The 20,218-nt window shown below is 47.0% G+C and overlaps 1 protein-coding gene across 2 annotated transcripts in view; it reads left to right on the forward strand.

The window, feature by feature from the left end:
* Window positions 1-1,353: 1,353 nt before the first annotated feature.
* Window positions 1,354-20,218, forward strand: part of RWDD3 (RWD domain containing 3) — a 30,025-nt gene continuing 11,160 nt past the window's right edge. Inside the window, exons 1-2 of one of the 2 annotated variants that reach the window (XM_077452866.1) lie at window positions 1,354-1,517; window positions 15,149-15,624. In XM_077452866.1, the coding sequence (XP_077308992.1) occupies window positions 1,409-1,517; window positions 15,149-15,624 (585 nt within the window). In that variant the 5' untranslated portion in view covers window positions 1,354-1,408. The remainder of the gene's footprint in view (window positions 1,518-15,148; window positions 15,625-20,218) is intronic. The other variant, XM_077452867.1, reaches the window with a different exon arrangement.

The following is a 20,218-nucleotide window of genomic DNA, read 5'->3' on the forward strand; positions in this document are numbered from 1 at the left end:
CTCCATGGGAGGCTCCCGCTGCTGACGCGTCCTCGCATGTGACAGTTCTTATATAACTGAGGGTGGGGCCACACTGTGACGTACCTGGGTGACCCCGCCCCCCTCTGACGCAGGCAAACAGTGCACCCACAGCTACCCCCTGACAGTCGGGTAACCTGCACCACCCACCCCCCTCCGGTCCGATTTGGTACGGAGCACTTACCCATTTATGGCAGGCAGTGCTTCACCCTGGTGGAAGGCGGTGGGTATTACAGGTAGCTTTCCGTTTCCCTGCTATTCTCTGTGGGCATCACGGCGGCTTCTGTCTCCTCCCTCCCCCACGGTGGCCAATTGGAATGCTTCTCCTTTCGGTCAATTGGGAAATGGGTCTCAGACCCGCTTCCTGATTGGCTGGGAGGAGAATCAGTGTGAAAATAATGAATATTCATTCGCTATTGTCACACAACAGGGTGGGCTCGGTTCGCAGTGCTTTGCGTTCCGAGCCCACCCTATATTGAAGCCTGTTAGAGACTCTGGCTCTAATCATGTGCTTCGAAAAAACATTGGAATACATGCATCCGGCATCCTGCATGGGGGCCGGATGCATGGATAGGAGGGGTAGCTCCTGTGCACCCTTAATGGACGGGCTGCCCCTGGTAAATATGAATATTTTTAATGTGCTCAAATGCATGAGCCCTGTCTGGGTCCACAGTGGAAATATTGGGCAGGTTGCAAACCATCACCAACACAAAAATTGTGGCTTTTCGGGAACACAAAGGACTTGTTTGTTAGGACAATAGTGTTTGAATTGCTGTGGCCCCAGCAGAATAATCCCCCCTCCTCCTGCCATTACACTCGTCAATCTTCCCATTGCATCCCCAGGTAGCATTAAAAACTTAACAGAGGTTCTGACTCGTTTTCACTCTATTGTGCCTGCAGATAGGGTATTGTTAACTGAAAAATCCCCCTGTAAAATTGAGGTTTCTGTTTAGCCATATCATAGAAGGGATTGGCTATCAGACATGGGAGCATTCAGGGGCATTGCAGCCCAGCACCCCCTCCCCAATTCCAACAAATTGCGACCTAGCACAGCGCTGTTGCAAGAAAATCGCTTTGCAGGAAAGCCTGCTGTCAGATAGGAAAGATAACCATAGTTCCCCCAGATCTCAGACTTTTACTAAGCTGATCTAATATGTCATTTGTTTTATTTACATTATTAATCTGGGGGGAAAAAATGAACATGAAGCTCAAACAAACCCAAATAAATACATTGATGTTATGGAAACGCCATCAGCGCCACTTAGTGGTTCTTATCGAAACTGCATGTCTATAAAGGAAAGCTCTGCCACCCAGTGGACAGCGAGCGCAATGCAGGGGAAGCTCCATAGAGCAGCGGAAAGGGAAGTGCTGATGATCCCGGATCGGTGACATGGATGGGGGCTCCGGGCTGTGCATGTCAGAGGCGGCGCTGGAGGAGATCTCTGTGCTGTCAGCCATATACTGTGAGCCGGGGGAATTTGAAGTTCTCTCCCGTTCAGGTAAAGGACATTGTATCAGCTCTGATCTGTCACAGACTAGATAAAGCCATTGATTTCCCATTATTTAATGTATGGATCGCTTAATCCTTAACCTGGGCTGGCAGAGGGAGACAAGCAGCATACATAGATCCGTATACAGAGATCCGTATACTATACATAGATCTGTATACAGAGATCCGTATACTATACATAGATCTGTATACATAGAGCCGTATACAGAGATCCGTCTACATAGATCCGTATACATAAATCCCTCCACTGCTAATACAATCACATCATGGGAAGGAGATCCAGGAGCAGAGGAGCTGGACAGGCTGGGCTTTACATCTGTCCAATGTGTACACACACACACACACACACATATCTTTCACATTATACAAAAAAATGTGCTAACTTTACTGTTTGGGTTTTTTTTATTTTTTTAATTCATTAAAGTAATTAAAAAAAAAAAAAATTGCATTTGAAAGACCGCTGCGCAAATACAGTGTGGCATAAAATAGTGCAACAACCACCATTTTATTCTCTAGGGTGTCTACTAAAATAAATAAATATATTATTTATATATATATATATATATATATATATATATATATATTATATATATAATTTGGGGGTTCCAAGTAATTTTCTAGCAAAAAAAAAAAAAAAATGATTTTTACTTGAAACCAACAAATGTCAGAAAAAGGTTTAGTGTTTAAGTGGTTAAACTTTTTTCACTTACAACGTCTATTCTATTGACAAATGGTTACGATGTTTATATGTAAGCCCCATACACACTATCAGATTTTTTGCTGATTTTTTTTCCTTCAGATTTACCAAAACCATATAATATGAGGTCAAACCTTAGGAGTTTCAATGTGTAAGGAATCAGGCAGGCCCTTACACTACATGGTTTTGGTAAATCTGAAGACAAAAATCAGCAGAAAATCTGATAGTGTGTATGGGGCTTTAAGTTCAACTGATAAAGAATGTTTTGATTCTTGGCAGACTGCCCAGTTTTTTTCTTCCTTTCTTTTGACTGCTGTGGCTTCAGAATAGCAGAGAAAATTGTTTGCATAGAAAGAATTGTGAAACATTTTAACAGTATAACAGTGTAAATTTGCTGTCCCCTCAAAATAACTCAACACACAGCCATTAATATCTAAACTGCTGGCAACAAAAGTGAGTACACCCCTAAGTAAAAATGTCCAAATTGGGACCAACGTGTCAATATTTTGTGTGGCCACCATTATTTTCCAGCACTGCCTTAATCCTTTTGGGCATGGAGTTCACCAGAGCTTCATAGGTTGCCACTGGAGTCCTCTTCCACTCCTCCATGAAGACCTCACGGAGCTGGTGGATGTTAGAGACCTTGCACTCCTCCACCTTCCGTCCATCACCTCCTCCACCTGGCCAGTCCATCACCTTTAGGGCCGGTTCACACAGGGGGCGATGCGAGGCGACACTGACTTGCCTCGCCGCGACCTCAGCGACGACTTGCAAATGACTTCTGTATAGAAGTCAATGCAAGTCGCCCCGAGGTCGCCCAAAAGTAGTACAGGAACCTTTTTTCTGAGTCGGAGCGACTCGAGTCGCTCCTCTCAGAACGGTTCCATTGTACAGAACGGGGCGACTTGTCAGATCGCGGCACGGCAAGTCGTGTCGCCTCGTGTCGCCCCCTGTGTGAACCGGCCCTTACCCTCAGCTTCTTTAGCAAGGCAGTGATCATTTTGGAGGTGTGTTTGGGGTCGTTATCATGTTGGAATACTGCCCTGCGGCCCAGTCTCTGAACAGGGGGGGGGGGGGGAGGATCATGCTCTGCTTCAGTATGTCACAGTACATGTTGGCATTCATGATCCCCTCAAGGAACTGTCTTTGTACTCCTCACCTGGTTTCTGCCACACATGCTTGACACCATCTGAACCAAATGAGTTTATCTTGGTCTCATCAGGCCAAAGTACAGGGTTCCAGTAATCCATGTCCTTAGTCTGCTTGTCTTCAGAAACAGTTTGCAGGCTTTTTGTGCATCATCTTTAGAAGAGGCTTCCTTCTGGGATGACAGCCATGCAGACCAATTTGATGCAGTGTGCGGCATATGGTCTGAGCACTGACAGGTTGACCCCCCCCCCCGCCACCCCTTCAACATCTGCAGCAATGCTGGCAGCACTCATATGTCTGTTTCTCAAAGACAACGTCTGGATATGATGCTGAGCAGATGCACTCAACTTCTTTGGTCGACCATGGCAAGGCCTGTTCTGAGAGGAACATGTCCTGTTAAACCGCTGTATGGTCTTGGCCACCATGCTGCAGCTCAGTTTCAGAGTCTTGGCAATCTTCTTATAGCTTAGGCCATCTTTATGTAGAGCTACAATTATTTTTTTACGATCACCAGGGAGCTCTTTGCCATGAGATGCAATGTTGAACTTCCAGGGACTGGTATGCTCTGGTGAACTCCATATCCAAGAGGGTTAAGGCAGTGCTGGAAAATAATCAATTTGGACATTTTCACTTAGGGGTGTACTCACTTTTGTCACCAGCCATTTAGACATTAATGGCTGTGTGTTGAGTTATTTTGAGGGGACAGCAAATTTACACTGTTATACAAGCTGTACACTCACTACTTTACATTGTAGCAAAGTGTCATTTCTTAAGTTTTGTCACATAAAAAAAAAAGAAGTATTTACAAAAATGTGAGGGTGTACTCACTTTTGTGAGATACTGTAGGTGTGTGTGTGTATATACACTCACTGGTCACTTTTTTAGATACACCTTGCTGGTACCGGGCTGAACCCCCCCCCCCCCCCTTTTGGCTTCAGAACTGCCTTAAAGTGATTGTAAAGGTTTGTTCTTTTTCTTTTAAAAAATAACAAAATTGTCATACTTACCTGCTCTGTGCAAGGGTTTTGCATAGAGCGGCCCCAATCCTCCTTTTTCTGGGGTCCCCCAGCAGCGCTCCTGGCTCCTCCTCTTCATCGAGTGCCCCCATGGAGAGCAGCTTTCCATGCGTGCACTCATGCGGGTGCTCTTCCGAGTCCTGCTGCTGCATCCATTGACACAGACAGCGGGACTCGGCCCCACCCCCTGGCTCCCGTGTCACTGGTTCTGATTGAATGCAGCAGGATCCAATGAGAACAGCAGCTGGAGCTGCTGTGCTCGTCCTCAATGCTGGAATGGTTGGGTTCAGGTTAAGAAAAGGGGGGTTCTGGGGCCAGCTGCAGCACAGAAGATTTTTCACCTTAATACATGGAATACATACATATGAAAATTTGGGAGACTTTAAACCTCTTTTAATTCTTCATAGCATAGATTCAACAAGGTGTTGGAAACATTCCTTAGAGATTTTGGTCCATATTGACATGACATCACGCAGTTGCTGCAGATTTGACGACTGCAAATCCATGATGTGAATCTCCCGTTCCACCACATCCCAAAGGTGCTCTATTGGATTAAGATCTGGTGATTTTGGAGGCCATTGGAGTACAGTGACCTCACTGTTGTCAAGAAACCAGTGGTGAGATCATTTGAGCTTTGTGACATGGTGCATTATCCTGCTGGAAATAGCCATCAGAAGATAGGCATGCTGTAGTCATAAAGGGATGGACATGGTCAGCAACAATACTCAGGTAGGCCATGGCATTTAAACAATGCTCAATTGGTACTAAGGGGCCCAAAGGGTGCCAAGAAAATATCCCCCACACCATTACACCACCACCAGCCTGAACCGTTGAAACAAGACAGGATGGATCCATGCTTTCATGTTGTTTATGCCAAATTCTGACCCTACCATCTGAATGTCGCAGCTGAAATCAAAACTCATCAGACCCGGCAATGTTTTTTCAATCTTCTGTTGTCTAATTTTGATGAGCCTGTGCGAATTTTAGCCTCAGTTTCCTGTTCTTGGCTGACAGGATTGGCACCCGGTGTGGTCTTCTGTTGCTGCTTCAAGGTTCGATTTGTTGTGTCTTCAGAAATGGTATTCTGCATACCTTGGTTGTGACGAATGGGTCTTTGAGTTGCTGTTGCCTTTCTATCATCTCAAACCAGTCTGTCCATTTTCCTCCGACATCAACAAGGCATTTTTATCCACACAACTGCCACTCACTGGATATTTTCTCTTTTTGGGACCATTTTCTGTAAATCCTAGAAATGGTTGTGCATGAAAATCCCAGTGGGTGTTCCTGGTGATTAGCTGAAGGAGGCTGCCCCATTGAAAGCAGGTGTGAATGCGCCCTCAGAACGCACACGTTCCTGTGCCAAAATGGTGGGGCCCTTAAAGTCCCCCTTTCCCCATGCCCAGTTCATGCTTCACTTCCCTGTGCTCCTCTGTACATCCGTGGAATAAACCCCTTTGTGTTAACGTTTATACAAGATGGATGATGTCACTCCCTCCCCACTTGGTGATTAACCTCTCAGGCCTGAGCATTGTTTGCTTCAAAGAGGATCACATGCTTTCTCATACTTGGAAGTATGGATGTCCTCTGATTTCACCTCTATGGAAACTACCACTTCGTGCTCTTTTAAAGTCTAATTGGCTAAAGGCCAGGTCATTCCCTGCCCTGCAGCACACATAAACAAAGTGGTGGGATGCTGGTGACCTCAGTACCTTTTTTATATGGAGACATTTAGTCAATGGCATTGCTTAAATATACACTCATGTGTCCATACACCTGATTGGACTTCAAAAGAGTGTGAATTGGAATTTCGGTTAGAGATGATTTCGAATACTCAACTCTACTCCGACTGGACGCATAAGGTATCTAAGATGGCTCTGTTGGAAGAACAGAAGGAGCTGGGAAGAGATGCCGCAGGGCTCATTCACATGGCCGTACCCAGCTGTACACTGCCCTGTGGCGGGATATATATTTCAGTATAGCCTTGGAACCAACCCTTTTAACAGTAATGATTCACCACCCTAACTTATATACAGGCATACCCCACTTTTAAATACACAATGGGAAAAGAGCATGTACGTAAAACGAAAATGTACTTAAAGTGAAACAATACCCTTTTTCACTTCTCAATGCATGTAAATACACTAGCTTTATTTGAAATCTTGGTCAGTTTGACATGGCACTGCTCCCGAAACATAAGCGACAGGGACACCAAACTTGGGGGACCCAAGACTGTGACATGGTATAGTACAAACTGGCTGCCCCCAAAATGTCGGATATGTTGTAGTCCTGAGTCCCCTCTCAGTGCTCCCCAAGTTTGGTGTCCCTGTCACTTATGGTTCGGGAGCAGTGCCATGTCGCGTTGACTAATATTTAACAAAGATTCCAACAGTAAAAAACGAAAACGGTGCCATGTCAAGAGGCAAATGTGTCCGTACTTGCGAGGCACTTTATATAGACCTGCTGGTATTTCCGTACTCGTGAGTGCATGTAAAGCCTGTAATCTATATATTCTAATATATCATATATTCTATATGTATTTTGTTTACATCTGATAACAGACTTTTTATTAAGTACAACTCTAGCCTTGGATCCAAGCATCAACGTTAGTCCTTAGTCATGGCTGATAAAAAAACAAAATAATTAACACTTAAATAGTATATACAAAAGGTCACATGATTAACCAACACAGGTGAATTAAAAATGCAAAAGGAAAAACTCTACATGACTCCGTGCAATGGAACGTCAAGCCCCATCTTGATCCAGCAATGTGCATGAGAGCAGCAGCTCTCCAGGGTCTCTCTCTCTCTCTTCATTGGCTCACACAGCAGTGGTATTGACTCAGTGAGCCAAATAGGGGAGAGCAGGGGATGGGGCCGAGCCACGCTCTGTGTGTGAATGGACACACATAGCGTGGTTTGGGAGGGAACCTGCTGAAGTGCCTCCATAGCAAGTGGCTTGCTATTGAGTGCACTTGGCAGGGGGGGAGGAGCCAGGACTGCTGGCAGTGTATCTAAATCAGCTAGAACATCTACCCCCAGAATGAGAATGGGGGGGGGGGGTGTGTGGAGCAGGTTGACAGTGTATCATCTAGCCTTACAGGGCACCTAGGGAGATGGAACAAAGTCCTATATGTACAATAACCCTTTAGGAGCTGAATACTGTTAAAAAAAATTATATGTCTTCTTTAAAGCTGAACTCCAGGAAGAATGGATTTAAAAAAGTTACCTGATGATTATGTAACATCCAGGGGGTCCAAGGAAGCTTCCTCTCTAATATTCTCTCGGCCACAGTCACACCTTTGCCTTCTATACGTACAATGCAGGGTTAGTAGCCTTGAATTTTATGTGAGGCCTCTGAGGGACTGCTCACCGACTCGATGGAGAGGAGGAGAGCGCTGGAACAAACCCAAGCAGGGGCAAGATAAGCCAGAAGCCTTTTTATCTTCCCCTAGACTTAAAGAGGAGTTCCGCCTCCCCACCAAACAATTTAAAGTCAGTAGCTACAAATACTGTAGCTGCTGACTTTTCATGTCCGGCACTTAACTGTCCAGGGATCCAGTGATGTCGGCACCTCAACCTTGCTGCTTCACAGCTCCACTTTCTGAATGGCCCGGCGGTGGGGGAAGGAGAAGGGGGGCCGAACTTCCAAGGGACCTCACCACGGTGAGGTCTCCCAGGAGTGGGTATGGGTACCTTTCAAAAACCCGAAAGGTGCCAAATGTGGCAGCGGAGTGGGGGAGGTAGCAAACGAGTGGAGCTTCCCCCTTTGCTTTAAGGAGCATTTAAGGAATAATTCCAAGCCTTTGGGGGGATGATGCCCCTGGAATCTGGAAATAACTGAAGTAAACACTGCTATTGGTTTAATTTCAACTATGGCACTACCCGTGTGGAATTTGCAAGTTCTCCCTGTGCCTACATGGGTTTGCTCCAGGTACTCAGGTTTCTTCCATACTCCAAAGACACAGGGGCGTACCTAGAGCATTTGGCAACTGGGGTGGATCCTATATCTGGCACCCCCTCATCCAACTTTAAAATTGAAAAACGCCCCACTGTGCCCCCTGCATCCCCAATATCTCTTTATCACTACTTTGTACCTCCTCTCCACAACTGGACCCCTTTACATTACACAGCCCCCTGTAGCTCTGGACCCCTGCACATTACACAGCAACCTGCACCTCTGGACATAAATAATAGTATAAACTAAAACATGCGATGACAGGTTCTAGGGGCTGGCCAATTTTATGTCTGGCCCGGGAGCTGAGGAAGGGATCCAATAAGAAAAACCATGAGCTTGGCTGCAATCTCCCATGGAATGTGAATTCTTCATGTCAAGGTTAATGGGACTTCTGGAATATGTGAAATAGAGTAAAAGATATATTACCATATCAATGTGCGTAGAAATAGAGTAGAGCCCATAACCATGGTAGGAGAATAAGAATGTGACCGAGGTGCTCACAATAATAGAACAAATCCAGAATGAGAGGGTGAAGTGAGAGAAGATACCAAAAGGACATAAATACAGAAATGTGCATATACTAGCTCCAAGGAAAAAGGCTAAGGTGAAAGAATGTGAGCAAGGTGCTTGCTGGTGGGCTACCTTAATGAATCAGGGATGTGAAATTGCACATAGTGTGCTGACACAGAAGCTGTAAACCACCAAAGACCGCAGACATGAGCCCAGCATGGCCATCAGGCCCCCCCAGTGTCACGCTGACGTGACACAGGAGAGACAGCCTGGCGATCCATCGGAGAGACTCCCCTGGTGTCAGCCAAGCTGAAATAACAGATGTGTGCGTGACAAGATGCCCAGCCAGGATGTCACACTCACAGCGCAGGGTCAGTGGTGCCGATGCGCGGTGGGAATGCCAGCCCAACCAGCCCACTGGCCACAAAGCTGAAATAACATTGTTTTTGCCCATTTATCCCCTTTTAGATGCACCTCTCCTAATGAGTCCACGAAACGCATCAAGCCTATCTTGATGCATCCACTGTAAATTGACATCCTAGATGGTTTTACCAATTTACATTTTTACCAGACTACATTCTGCCAAAGTGTCCAGTACGCATATCTTTTACTGTTATGTGCCATGTTATGACCAATTTTCCCAATGTAATTTGACAACATTACTATGCATGTTATGCTGTATTATTGTCAGAAACCATGAATCGGGCTGAGACAGAAATACAGTTAAATCACACTTGTTTAACAATATAAAAAAAAAAAAAAGGTAAACAGAGTAAACGTAGTCAAAACCAGAGTTCAGAAACCGGAACGGATAATCGGGCAAGCCAAAACATCAGGGAGCCAGAAGGAAAGTCAGCCAAGCAAGTCTTTATCAGGAACACAGGAGAGCGTCTCTAGAGATGTGACCAAGGCGAAGGCAGAGATCATCTGGGCTGAACGGCTTAAGTAGGCAGGACTGACGAGCAGGATCATCAACAGGTGAGATAGGAGCTGGCAAATAGCCAACCGCTCAACGGCCAGCTCTGAGAAGGAAGGGTTGGGCCCAGCCCTGACAATTATGCCATGCCATTTAATGGTTAAGTAATAAACATATGGATGGTTTTACCTACGTGATTTGTTTGGTTTCACTACACACACACCTCATTCAAAGTCCCAAACTTCTCCCCTCCTTTGTTGCATACAGCACAGGGATGGGGGTGTAAACCTTCCTTTACATTACACAAGCCCCTGCACCTCTGGACCCCTTTACATTACACAAGCACCTGCACCTCTGGACCCCTTTACATTACACAGCTCCCTGCACCTCTGGGCCCCTTTACATTACACAGCACCCTGCACCTCTTAACCCTTTTACATTACACAGCACCCTGCACCTCTTAACCCTTTTACATTACACAGCACCCTGCACCTCTGCACCCCTTTACATTACAAAGCACCCTGCATCTCTGACTGCTTTACATAAAACAGCATTTTGAACATCTGAACCCTATTACATTACACAGTACCCTAGACCTCTGGACCCCTGTATATTACACAACCCCCTGCACCTTATGACCCCTTTACATTACACAACCCCCTGCACCTCTGGACCCCTTTACATTATGCAACCCCCTGCACCTCTGGACCCCTTTACATTATGCAACCCCCTGCACCTCTGGACCTCTTTACATTACACAGCACCTCTGGACTCAATTACATTACACAACCCTCCACCTCTGACCCCTTTACATAAAACAGCACCCTGCACCTCTGGGCTCTCTTACATTACTCAGCACCCTGGACCCCTTTACAATACATAACCCCCTGCACCTCTGACCCCTTTACATATAACAGCACCCTGCACCTCTGGGCTCTTTTACATTACACAGCACCCTGCACCTCTGACCACTTTACATAAAACAGCATTCTGCACCTCTGGACCCTATTACATTGCATAACACCCTGCACCTCTGGACCCTTTTACATTACACAGTACTCTGGACCATTTTACATCATACAGCACCCTGCACCTCTGGACCCCCTGCATGAACACAACTACCACCCCCACCGCTCTGGACAACCTGGGCAGGCTCTCGCTGAGCTGCCTGAGCCTTCCCAGCTGTCACTGCTTCAATTACGGGGGCGCCAGCTTGATACCCACCCCCACCCCCAGTATGTAGCACCTGGGGCTAGGGTTGTCATATCATCCCTTTAATCCAGGACACACATTAATTATACAGGTTATGTGGCGGATTAAGTTGGTAATTAAACTCACTTGGTGCCTTATCTGCATTAAATCAGCTTTAGAACCTGTGTAATTAATATGTGTCCTGGATTAAAGGGATGATGTGGCAACCCTACCCGGGGCAGACTGCCCCCCCCCAGTTGGTACGCCGCTGCAAAGACATACTGGTAGGTTAATTGGCTCCTGTCTAAATTGGTACCAGTATGTTTTATGTATGAATGTGAGTTAGGGAATTGTAAGCTCCTTGAGGGCAATGATTGATGTGAATATACAATATATACGTCAAGTGCTGCGTGAATTGTTGGTGCTAAATAAGTACCTGTAATAAATAAATAAGTAAGACACAAGGAGGCAATTAATAAACATGAGGATATATAAGAAGAGATGTCACCAGTAAAAATGACAGAGGATTAGGTGAAACAGCGGGCACGGCAGTTTAAAGTGTGACTTGGCTTAAACCGGGATAGATGGAGCGATTTTCTTTCGGAAAGAAAATCTCTCGATCCCTCATCAAAAAAAGTCAGTGCTAATGGGAGAATCGCTCACGTTGGAAGAACAGTGAATACTGCTAGCGGCCATAATAGCTGCTAGCAATATTTGCATGTAAAATCCAACAGGCTAGTTCATGGATGCTCAACCTGTGGGCCTCCAATTTCCATGATGCATTGCAAGGCTGATGGCTACAAGCATGACTCCCGAAGTCTGAGGCATGAGGGGGCTTGTAGTTCTGAAAAAGCTGGAGGGCCACAGGTTGAGCACCTGTAGCTGCTGACTTTTAATATTAGGACACTTGCCTGTCCAGGGTTCCCGCGATGTCAGCACCCCAGCCTATCATCAAATCGGCTCTTGGGTGCTACCGCTGCCATTCATAGTAAGGGAACACGGCCGTGAAGCCTTACACAAAGTGTGCTGTGCTTTCTGAATGGCCCGGCAGTGGCGGAAGGAGAAGGGGAGCTGAACTTCTGAGGGACAGCACCGTGGCACCGTCTCCTGGGAATTGGGGACAGGTACCTGACAAAAACAGTTTCCTGTTCCCCTTTCGCTCCTGAAAGGTGCCAAATGTGGCACTGGATGGGGGGGGGGGGTAGTCAATTAAGCGGAGGTTCCACTTTTGGGTGGTAGCTGTCTCTTTTATTGAGCACTTGAACCCTTCCATATTAGCACAGAGTCTGATAGCATGAAGCCGTGTGTTATACAGTAAGGCCGCGTACACACGGGCGGACTGTTCGCCCAACCTTGTCCGCTGAACAGTGTTTGGGCGGACAGTCCGCTCGTGTGTGGGCTTTCAGCGGACAGTTGGACGGACAAAGTCTTTCGGAAATTCCGAAAAACTGTCCGCTGAAACTGTGTTTGAGCGAACAGTCCGCCCGTGTGTGGGCCTGTCCGCTGTACTTTCGAAATGAGCGGACTGTTCCCGCTCGGAAAGTCCGCCCATTTCGAGCGCGTGTACAGGTAGGCGGGGCCCGCGAGGGAGACGTCGCGGGCTCCGCCGCCTGGAATGGGCTTAAAGGGGAACCCCAACGCCGAAAAAAATCGGCGTGGGGGTTCCCCCCAAGTCCACACCAGACCCTTGTCCGAGCACGCTACCCGGCCGGCCAGGAAAGGGGGGCGAGCGAGCGCGCCCCCCCTCCTGAGCTGTACCAGGCCGCGTGCCCTCAACATGGGGGGTGCCTTGGGGAAGGGGGGGCCGCGCGGCCCCCCCCCCACCCCAAAGCACCTTGTCCCCATGTTGATGAGGACAAGGGCCTCTTCCCGACAACCCTGGCCGTTGGTTGTCGGGGTCTGCGGGCGGGGGGCTTATCGGAATCCGGGAGCCCCCTTTAAGAAGGGGGCCCCCGGATACCGGCCCCCCACCCTATGTGAATGAGTATGGGGTACAATGTACCCCTACCCATTCACCTGTGAAATAAAGTACAAAAAAAAACACAACACATGGAAAAAGTATTTTATTGCACAGCTCCGGGGGTCTTCCGTCTTCGGGGGTCTTCTCGCCGGACTCCTCCGCTATGTGTGTGTAGCTCTTTTGCTAGCGGAGGAGTCCGGCTTTCTTCCTCCCCGCCGCCGGCCTCTTCTCCCGACTTCGGGGGTCTTGTCCCCCTCTTCGGTTCTTCTGCCGGGCCACCGCGCCTGGTCCGGTGGCCCGGTCTTCTGTCGCCGTCTTCCGTTCTTCTGTCGCCGCCTTCGGTTCTTCTGCCGGGCCACCGCGCCTTCTTGTAGCTCTTTTACAGGCGGTGGCCCGGTCTTCTGTCGCCGTCGCCGCCGCCGCCTTCCGTTCTTGTTCTTCTTCTTGTTCTTCTCCTGGAGATGTTGACTCGACGAGCTCTCCGGCCGGAATGCCAGAGCCGCGCTGTGCGGCCACTTATATAGTGACAATGGGGCGGTGTCACATGGTATATGTCACATGGGTTGGTCACATGGGTTGATGTCACATGGGGACTATGACATCGTAAGGGGGCGGGGTCACCATGTGACCAACCCATGTGACATATACCATGTGACACCGCCCCATTGTCACTATATAAGTGGCAGCGGAGCGTGTCCCTGGCATTCCGGCCGGAGAGCTCGTCGAGTCAACATCTCCAGGAGAAGAAGAAGAAGAACAAGAAGAAGAACAAGAACGGAAGGCGGCGGCGGCGACGGCGACAGCGGCGACAGAAGACCGGGCCACCGCCTGTAAAAGAGCTACAAGAAGGCGCGGTGGCCCGGCAGAAGAACCGAAGGCGGCGACAGAAGAACGGAAGACGGCGACAGAAGACCGGGCCACCGGACCAGGCGCGGTGGCCCGGCAGAAGAACCGAAGAGGGGGACAAGACCCCCGAAGTCGGGAGAAGAGGCCGGCGGCGGGGAGGAAGAAAGCCGGACTCCTCCGCTAGCAAAAGAGCTACACACACATAGCGGAGGAGTCCGGCGAGAAGACCCCCGAAGACGGAAGACCCCCGGAGCTGTGCAATAAAATACTTTTTCCATGTGTTGTGTTTTTTTTTGTACTTTATTTCACAGGTGAATGGGTAGGGGTACATTGTACCCCATACTCATTCACATAGGGTGGGGGGCCGGTATCCGGGGGCCCCCTTCTTAAAGGGGGCTCCCGGATTCCGATAAGCCCCCCGCCCGCAGACCCCGACAACCAACGGCCAGGGTTGTCGGGAAGAGGCCCTTGTCCTCATCAACATGGGGACAAGGTGCTTTGGGGTGGGGGGGGGCCGCGCGGCCCCCCCTTCCCCAAGGCACCCCCCATGTTGAGGGCACGCGGCCTGGTACGGCTCAGGAGGGGGGGGCGCGCTCGCTCGCCCCCCTTTCCTGGCCGGCCGGGTAGCGTGCTCGGACAAGGGTCTGGTGTGGACTTGGGGGGAACCCCCACGCCGATTTTTTTCGGCGTTGGGGTTCCCCTTTAAGCCCATTCCAGGCGGCGGAGCCCGCGACGTCTCCTTCGCGGGCCCCGCCTACCTGTACACGCGCTCGAAATGGGCGGATTTGCCTCCTCCTTACGTGGGCGAGTCCGTTCATTTCAAAAGTTGAGCGAACTGTTTGCCCAACCTTGTTCGTCAAACAGTCCGCTCGTGTGTGGGCAAGTCCGCTCATGCAAATTTTGAGCGGACTGTTTGCCGAAACTGTTTGACGAACAAGGTTGGGCAAACAGTCCGCGCGTGTGTACGCGGCCTAAGGGTGCAGGACTGGAAAATTCCTGACAGCAATAATAAAATGTTTTTAGGATTAAGTGTCAACTATAATTTTTTGGGAAATCTTGGCTCTCTGGTTTCTAGAATTTGTCAGCCTTTATCATAAACCATACACATTTTAAAGAATGAGTTAAAGCACAGCGCTATGTATTTTATCCATTTGGTCACATAAAAAGACACAACTTCCCCACTGTGCCTGAACATAAAAATCATTTTCTTCTATTTTGATGGTAGAGTTCCTGGAACTTTGAACTGTCCATTAACATTTGATTCTTGAAGTCCTTAGCAGAAGACGAATGACTTGAAGAGCTATTGGAAAATGTAATTTTCCTCTGATTTATTGCTGTCGGGATATCACATTGTGGTTGATTGAGTTTCTATGTTTTGCAGAGAGTGGAATAACAGTAATGATTCAGACAAGCGTGCAGCAGCTAACAGAATCAGAAATTCGTCTACGACTCATATTTGATCTGCCAGTTACATATCCATCCACCCTACCAAATGTATCTGTCAGCTCGGAAGAACTTACCAGGGTGCAGTGTAAGGAGCTCAGAGACAAATTACTTGGCCAAGCCGGCCAGCATCTTTCAGAACCGATGATACATGACTTGGTCCTGTGGGCGCAACAGAATCTTAACACTCTAATTGGGGATTCCATTTCGGATGAAAACCACCCTCTGTCAGCAGGCACTGTGACTGACGAGGGCACCTGGACAATGCTTTTACATTTAGATCACATGAGAGCAAAGGACAGATATATCAGGACAGTAGAAAAATGGACTTCTGATTTAAACTTGACTGGAAAACTGATGTTCATGGGCAAAATAATTCTAATTCTTTTGCAAGGAGACAGGAGTAGTATTCGGGTGAGTAGTAAAGCTCCATTTTTTTCTCCATTACCTAGGGCTTAACACAAAGCAGAAAACTCAGAACTTACTCAAGTAAACCTGTCACAAATATGAGTAGTACAAAACTGGAAACTGTGATGAAAAAACAGTGAAATTAATGTGTACCCAGAATATGTAGAAGAAAACATTTACATATTTGGAACCAGTAGTAAAAGTACTTTATAACAAGACCTCAATGACATACGTAGCTCCAGGCACTGTGGAGGAATTTATCTTAAAAATTCAGGGGGAACTGTTATTTTTCTGTTATTTTCAATGGCAGCAGAAACTTGACAGCCCGCTAGCCTTCTAATTTAACCACTTGCTTACTGGGCACTTAAACCCCCCTCCTGCCCAGACCAATTTTCAGCTTTCAGCGCTGATGCACTTTGAATGACAATTGCACGGTCATACAACACCGTACCCAAATGACATTTTTTATCATTTTTTTCCCACAAATAGAGCTTTCTTTTGGTGGTATTTGATTACAGCCGGGAGTTTTATTTTTTGCTAAACAAACAAAAAAATATGCAAAATACAAAAAAATAAAAAATCATGTTTAATAGTTTGTTATAAAATTTTGCAAACAGGTCATTTTTCTCCTTCATTGAAATGCACTGATGAGGCGGCACTGGTGGGCACTGATAGACACAGTTAAGGCGACACTAATAGGCACAGATAAGGTGGCACCGATAGGCATAGATAAGGCAGTACTGATGGGCACAGATAAGGCGGCACTGATGGGCAAAGATGGGCACAGATAAGATGGCACTGATGGGTGGCACGAATGGGTGGCACTAAGGGGCACTGATAGGTACCACTAATAGATGGGACTGATGGGCACTGATAGGTGGCTCTGATAGGTGGCACTGCTGGGCACTGATGGGCGGCACTGATAGATGACACTGATGGGCACCGATATGTGGCATTGAAGTGCAGCACTGTTGTTGAGGCAGATTGTGGGCACTGATGGGTGGCACTGTGGGCACTGATGGGTGGCACTGTGGGCACTGATGGGTGCACTTTTTTAATATTTAGGTGGCACTGGCAGGGGGCAGGTGGGCACTGATGAGCTGGCCGTGATCGGGACTGAAGTCCCTCCCACGGCCACCGTTGATGGGCTTTTACCGGTTCTGTTGTGTCACATGATCAGCTGTCATTGGCTGACAGCTGATCATGTGGTAAGGGGTCGGGATCGACCCCTTGCTCCGATCCGTGATCAGGCGAGTCTCATAGACTCGCTGATCACAGAGCGCGCCGCGCAGGCCGCTCGTGCATGGGACGACGTCAATGGACGTAGTCCCGACAAAGCAGGTCCACGCTGTAATCGTCATTTGGCTATAGCGTCTCCAGTGGTTAAAGAAACACTAGGTGATTTTAAGCTGTGAGGACTGAAACTTAACTTTAGAGTTTTGGTTGTGATCTTTGAGTATAGAGTATTTGAGTATTGAGTAGTTACTTCAAAGTACAAGTAGATACGGAGGTCAGTAATGGCTTTATTTTAAAGCTCTTTTACTGCTTGTTAAAGAGGTTGTAAAGTCTAAAAGTCTTTTTAACTTAATGCATTCCTTGCAATAAGGTAAAAAATGTTTAGGTGTCAGCATTGCCCCATCAGCAACCCTTTACTTACCTGAGATCTCATTCGATCCAGCGCCATGCATGTCTGCAGCTCTTCTCTCCCCTCACTTCCGGGTCTTGCTGGCTTCGCTGGGGCACTGGAAGCCATTGGTTCCTAGTCAATCAAAGCCAGTGACAAGGAAACGGGGGGGGGGGGGGGGGTCAGGGCCGAGTACTGCTGTCTGTCAATGGACGCAGCAGAGGGAGCTTGGGTGCGAGCATGCATGAGTGCCCCCGTGGGAAGCATCTTCCCACAGGGGCACTGGTCAAAGAGAAGGGGCCAGGAGTGCTGGCAGGGGACCCAAAAAGAGGAGGTCCGCGCCCGCTCTGTGCTATTCCTTTGCAGGTAAGCATAGACATGTTTGTTGTTTTTTTAAAATGTATTTTTTTTTATTTACCTTTACAACCCCTTTAAGAAAACAATAAAGCGGTAGTAAACCACTAGGTGTTTACCTTTCAGGTTAAAGAGAAAAAAAAATGTCATACTAGCACATTATGTTAAACTTACCTGAAAACTAAGCCTTCCAGCAACAAGCTGTCACCGCTGCAGGTGCTTCCATCTTCGCCCGGTCTTCCTTTCGGGTTCACAGATTACAACTGTGTGTCTGACCTGAGCCACTAGGATGCCACTCAGCCACTAGGACGTCACATGCGGACGGGAGCCGCCGTCTACAGCACAGGACTCTGAAGGGGAAGGTCTGGGTGGCCATTCCTTCAGAGTGCTTGTGCCGGTAACGTCACCGGCTGCATGCACAGCAAATAGTGCAAATAGTACCTATAGTTAAGCTTTATTATAGGCTTACCTGTAGGTAAAAGTCAGAGATGGGAGTTTACTGCTACTTTTTAACAGTATTAAACCCAAAAGCAAACATTTATTATATTCTTAGATGTAATGGCTGTATTCATTTTCTCTTTTTTAGGCTTGCTTTCTTCTGTTTTCATTTGGTGATCCAGTCAACAAGTCTGTTGTTTTTCAAAAGCAACTCCCCAGCAGAATGTATCAGTTGACATGGATGAGACAAATCATTTAACACTAGCATGGGTGTTTAAGATAAGCTTTTATTAAAACCTTTATCCTGAAAGGAAAAAATACTTGTTGCTGTAACTGATTACAAAGTATGAGCTTCAACTTTTTTTGTTTATTTAAATCTGCTTTTACATTTAACTTTACCCTCCCCTAGACATTATTCACAGGGGGCTTTTAAGTGATGCCTAATATCATGTGACGTAATTGCAACTACAAACATTTTATTCTACATGGTCTTTGCTTTCAGGGTAGTTTAATCTCCAGGCCTAAAATGTGCATTTTAATTTGTGTAAAAATGGCTCTGGTAGACAAGTTATTAAAGAAAGGACCAAAAGGGTGGTTTAGGAGTTAAGTGGGACCATGGTCACCTGTATGGGGAGAAACTAAGATTTGCATATAAATTCAGCTATCTGAAAACTACAGTTTTTTTTGTTTTTTTTTGTTTTTTTGCTACGTGGTTTTCCCCCATTTAAAAAAACGATACTACTATTTGTCCTACTATCAATTTGTATTGCCCATTTTAAAAGAGACTGCTTAAAAAGACTCTGGCCGCGTACACACGCGGGGACTGTTCGCCCAACTTTGTCCGTCAAACAGTTTCGGCAAACAGTCCGCTCAAAATTAGCATGGACGGACATGGCCACACACGACGGACGAACAGTTTGCTGAAACCGTGCGCGATGACGTATGTCACGTACGACGGGACTAGAAATAGGAGGTCCAAGGCACAGCAAAGCACCCTTTGGGCTCCTTCTGCTGACTTTGCGTTAGTAGAAGTTTGGTTAGAGACGATTCGCGCTTTTCAGACTCCAGCTTAATTTGTCCGTTCACTGCGGCGCAGTCTACCTGTGAGGTTTGTATCTGTCTTTCGGTACGCGTGGATCAGTTGTACCTGTTATTAGGCGCTTCTGGTCCGCTCGTTTCTGGGTTTCAGGTCGTTCTTCATAGGTCTGGCTGTTCTTCAGTGCGTTCAGTTGAGCTTGTCTGTCCAGCCGACCGTTTCAAAGCCATGGAGTGTGGACGTACTCGGGAACGAGTTCGTGCTATATGGGGGCTTGGTGTTGGGGTTAATACTTTGACCCGAGCCCAGTCTGTGAACAGGGTGAGGAGGAGTTCATGGACAAAGAATTGGTTGCGCCAGCGTGACCAATTCTCTCATATGTCTTTACTCCGTGAGATCCGTGAGAATAATCCTGATGATTTCAGGAATTATCTCAGGATGACGGACCCCGTTTTTCACCGTCTGCTGGCTTTGCTGACCCCTTATATCAGCAGGCAGGATACCTGCATGCGGCAAGCCATCACTCCGGAGCAGAGGCTCGTCGCCACGTTGCGCTACTTGGCGACAGGGAGAAGCCTTCAGGACCTCAAGTTCTCGACAGGCATCTCCCCCCAGGCTCTGGGGATCATTATTCCAGAGACCTGTTCTGCCATTATTCGGGTCCTGCAGAAGGAATATATTAAGGTAAGTTTGTTATTTTAATATTGCATTGTATGTTTGTATTAATTTCATCATGACTTTTAATATCCATGACAGGAATATGATGTGAATGTCCCCTTTATATGAATGCATGCACTTTTTATTTTTTTTTTTTTGGTGTCATTTTTTTTCTTTAAATGTTTTTTTTTTTTTTTTTTGGTGTCATTTTTTTTCTTTAAATGTTTTTTTTTTTTTTTTTTTTTTGTGTCATTTTTTTTAGCTTTTTACCTTTTTTGTGTATACATCCTGTGTGTGGGGAGAGAGAGAGAGAGAGAGATATAGAAGATATAGATAGAGAGAGATATAGATAGAGAGAGATATAGATAGAGAGAGATAGATAGATAGAGAGAGATAGATAGATAGAGAGAGATAGAGAGAGATAGATAGATATAGATAGATATAGAGAGAGAGATAGATAGATATAGATAGATATAGAGAGAGAGATAGAT

The sequence above is a fragment of the Lithobates pipiens genome, unplaced genomic scaffold, assembly GCF_037356315.1.
Source record: "Lithobates pipiens isolate NorthernLeopardFrog02 unplaced genomic scaffold, aLitPip1_a1.2 Scaffold_23, whole genome shotgun sequence".
In the NCBI taxonomy this organism is placed as follows: domain Eukaryota; kingdom Metazoa; phylum Chordata; class Amphibia; order Anura; family Ranidae; genus Lithobates; species Lithobates pipiens.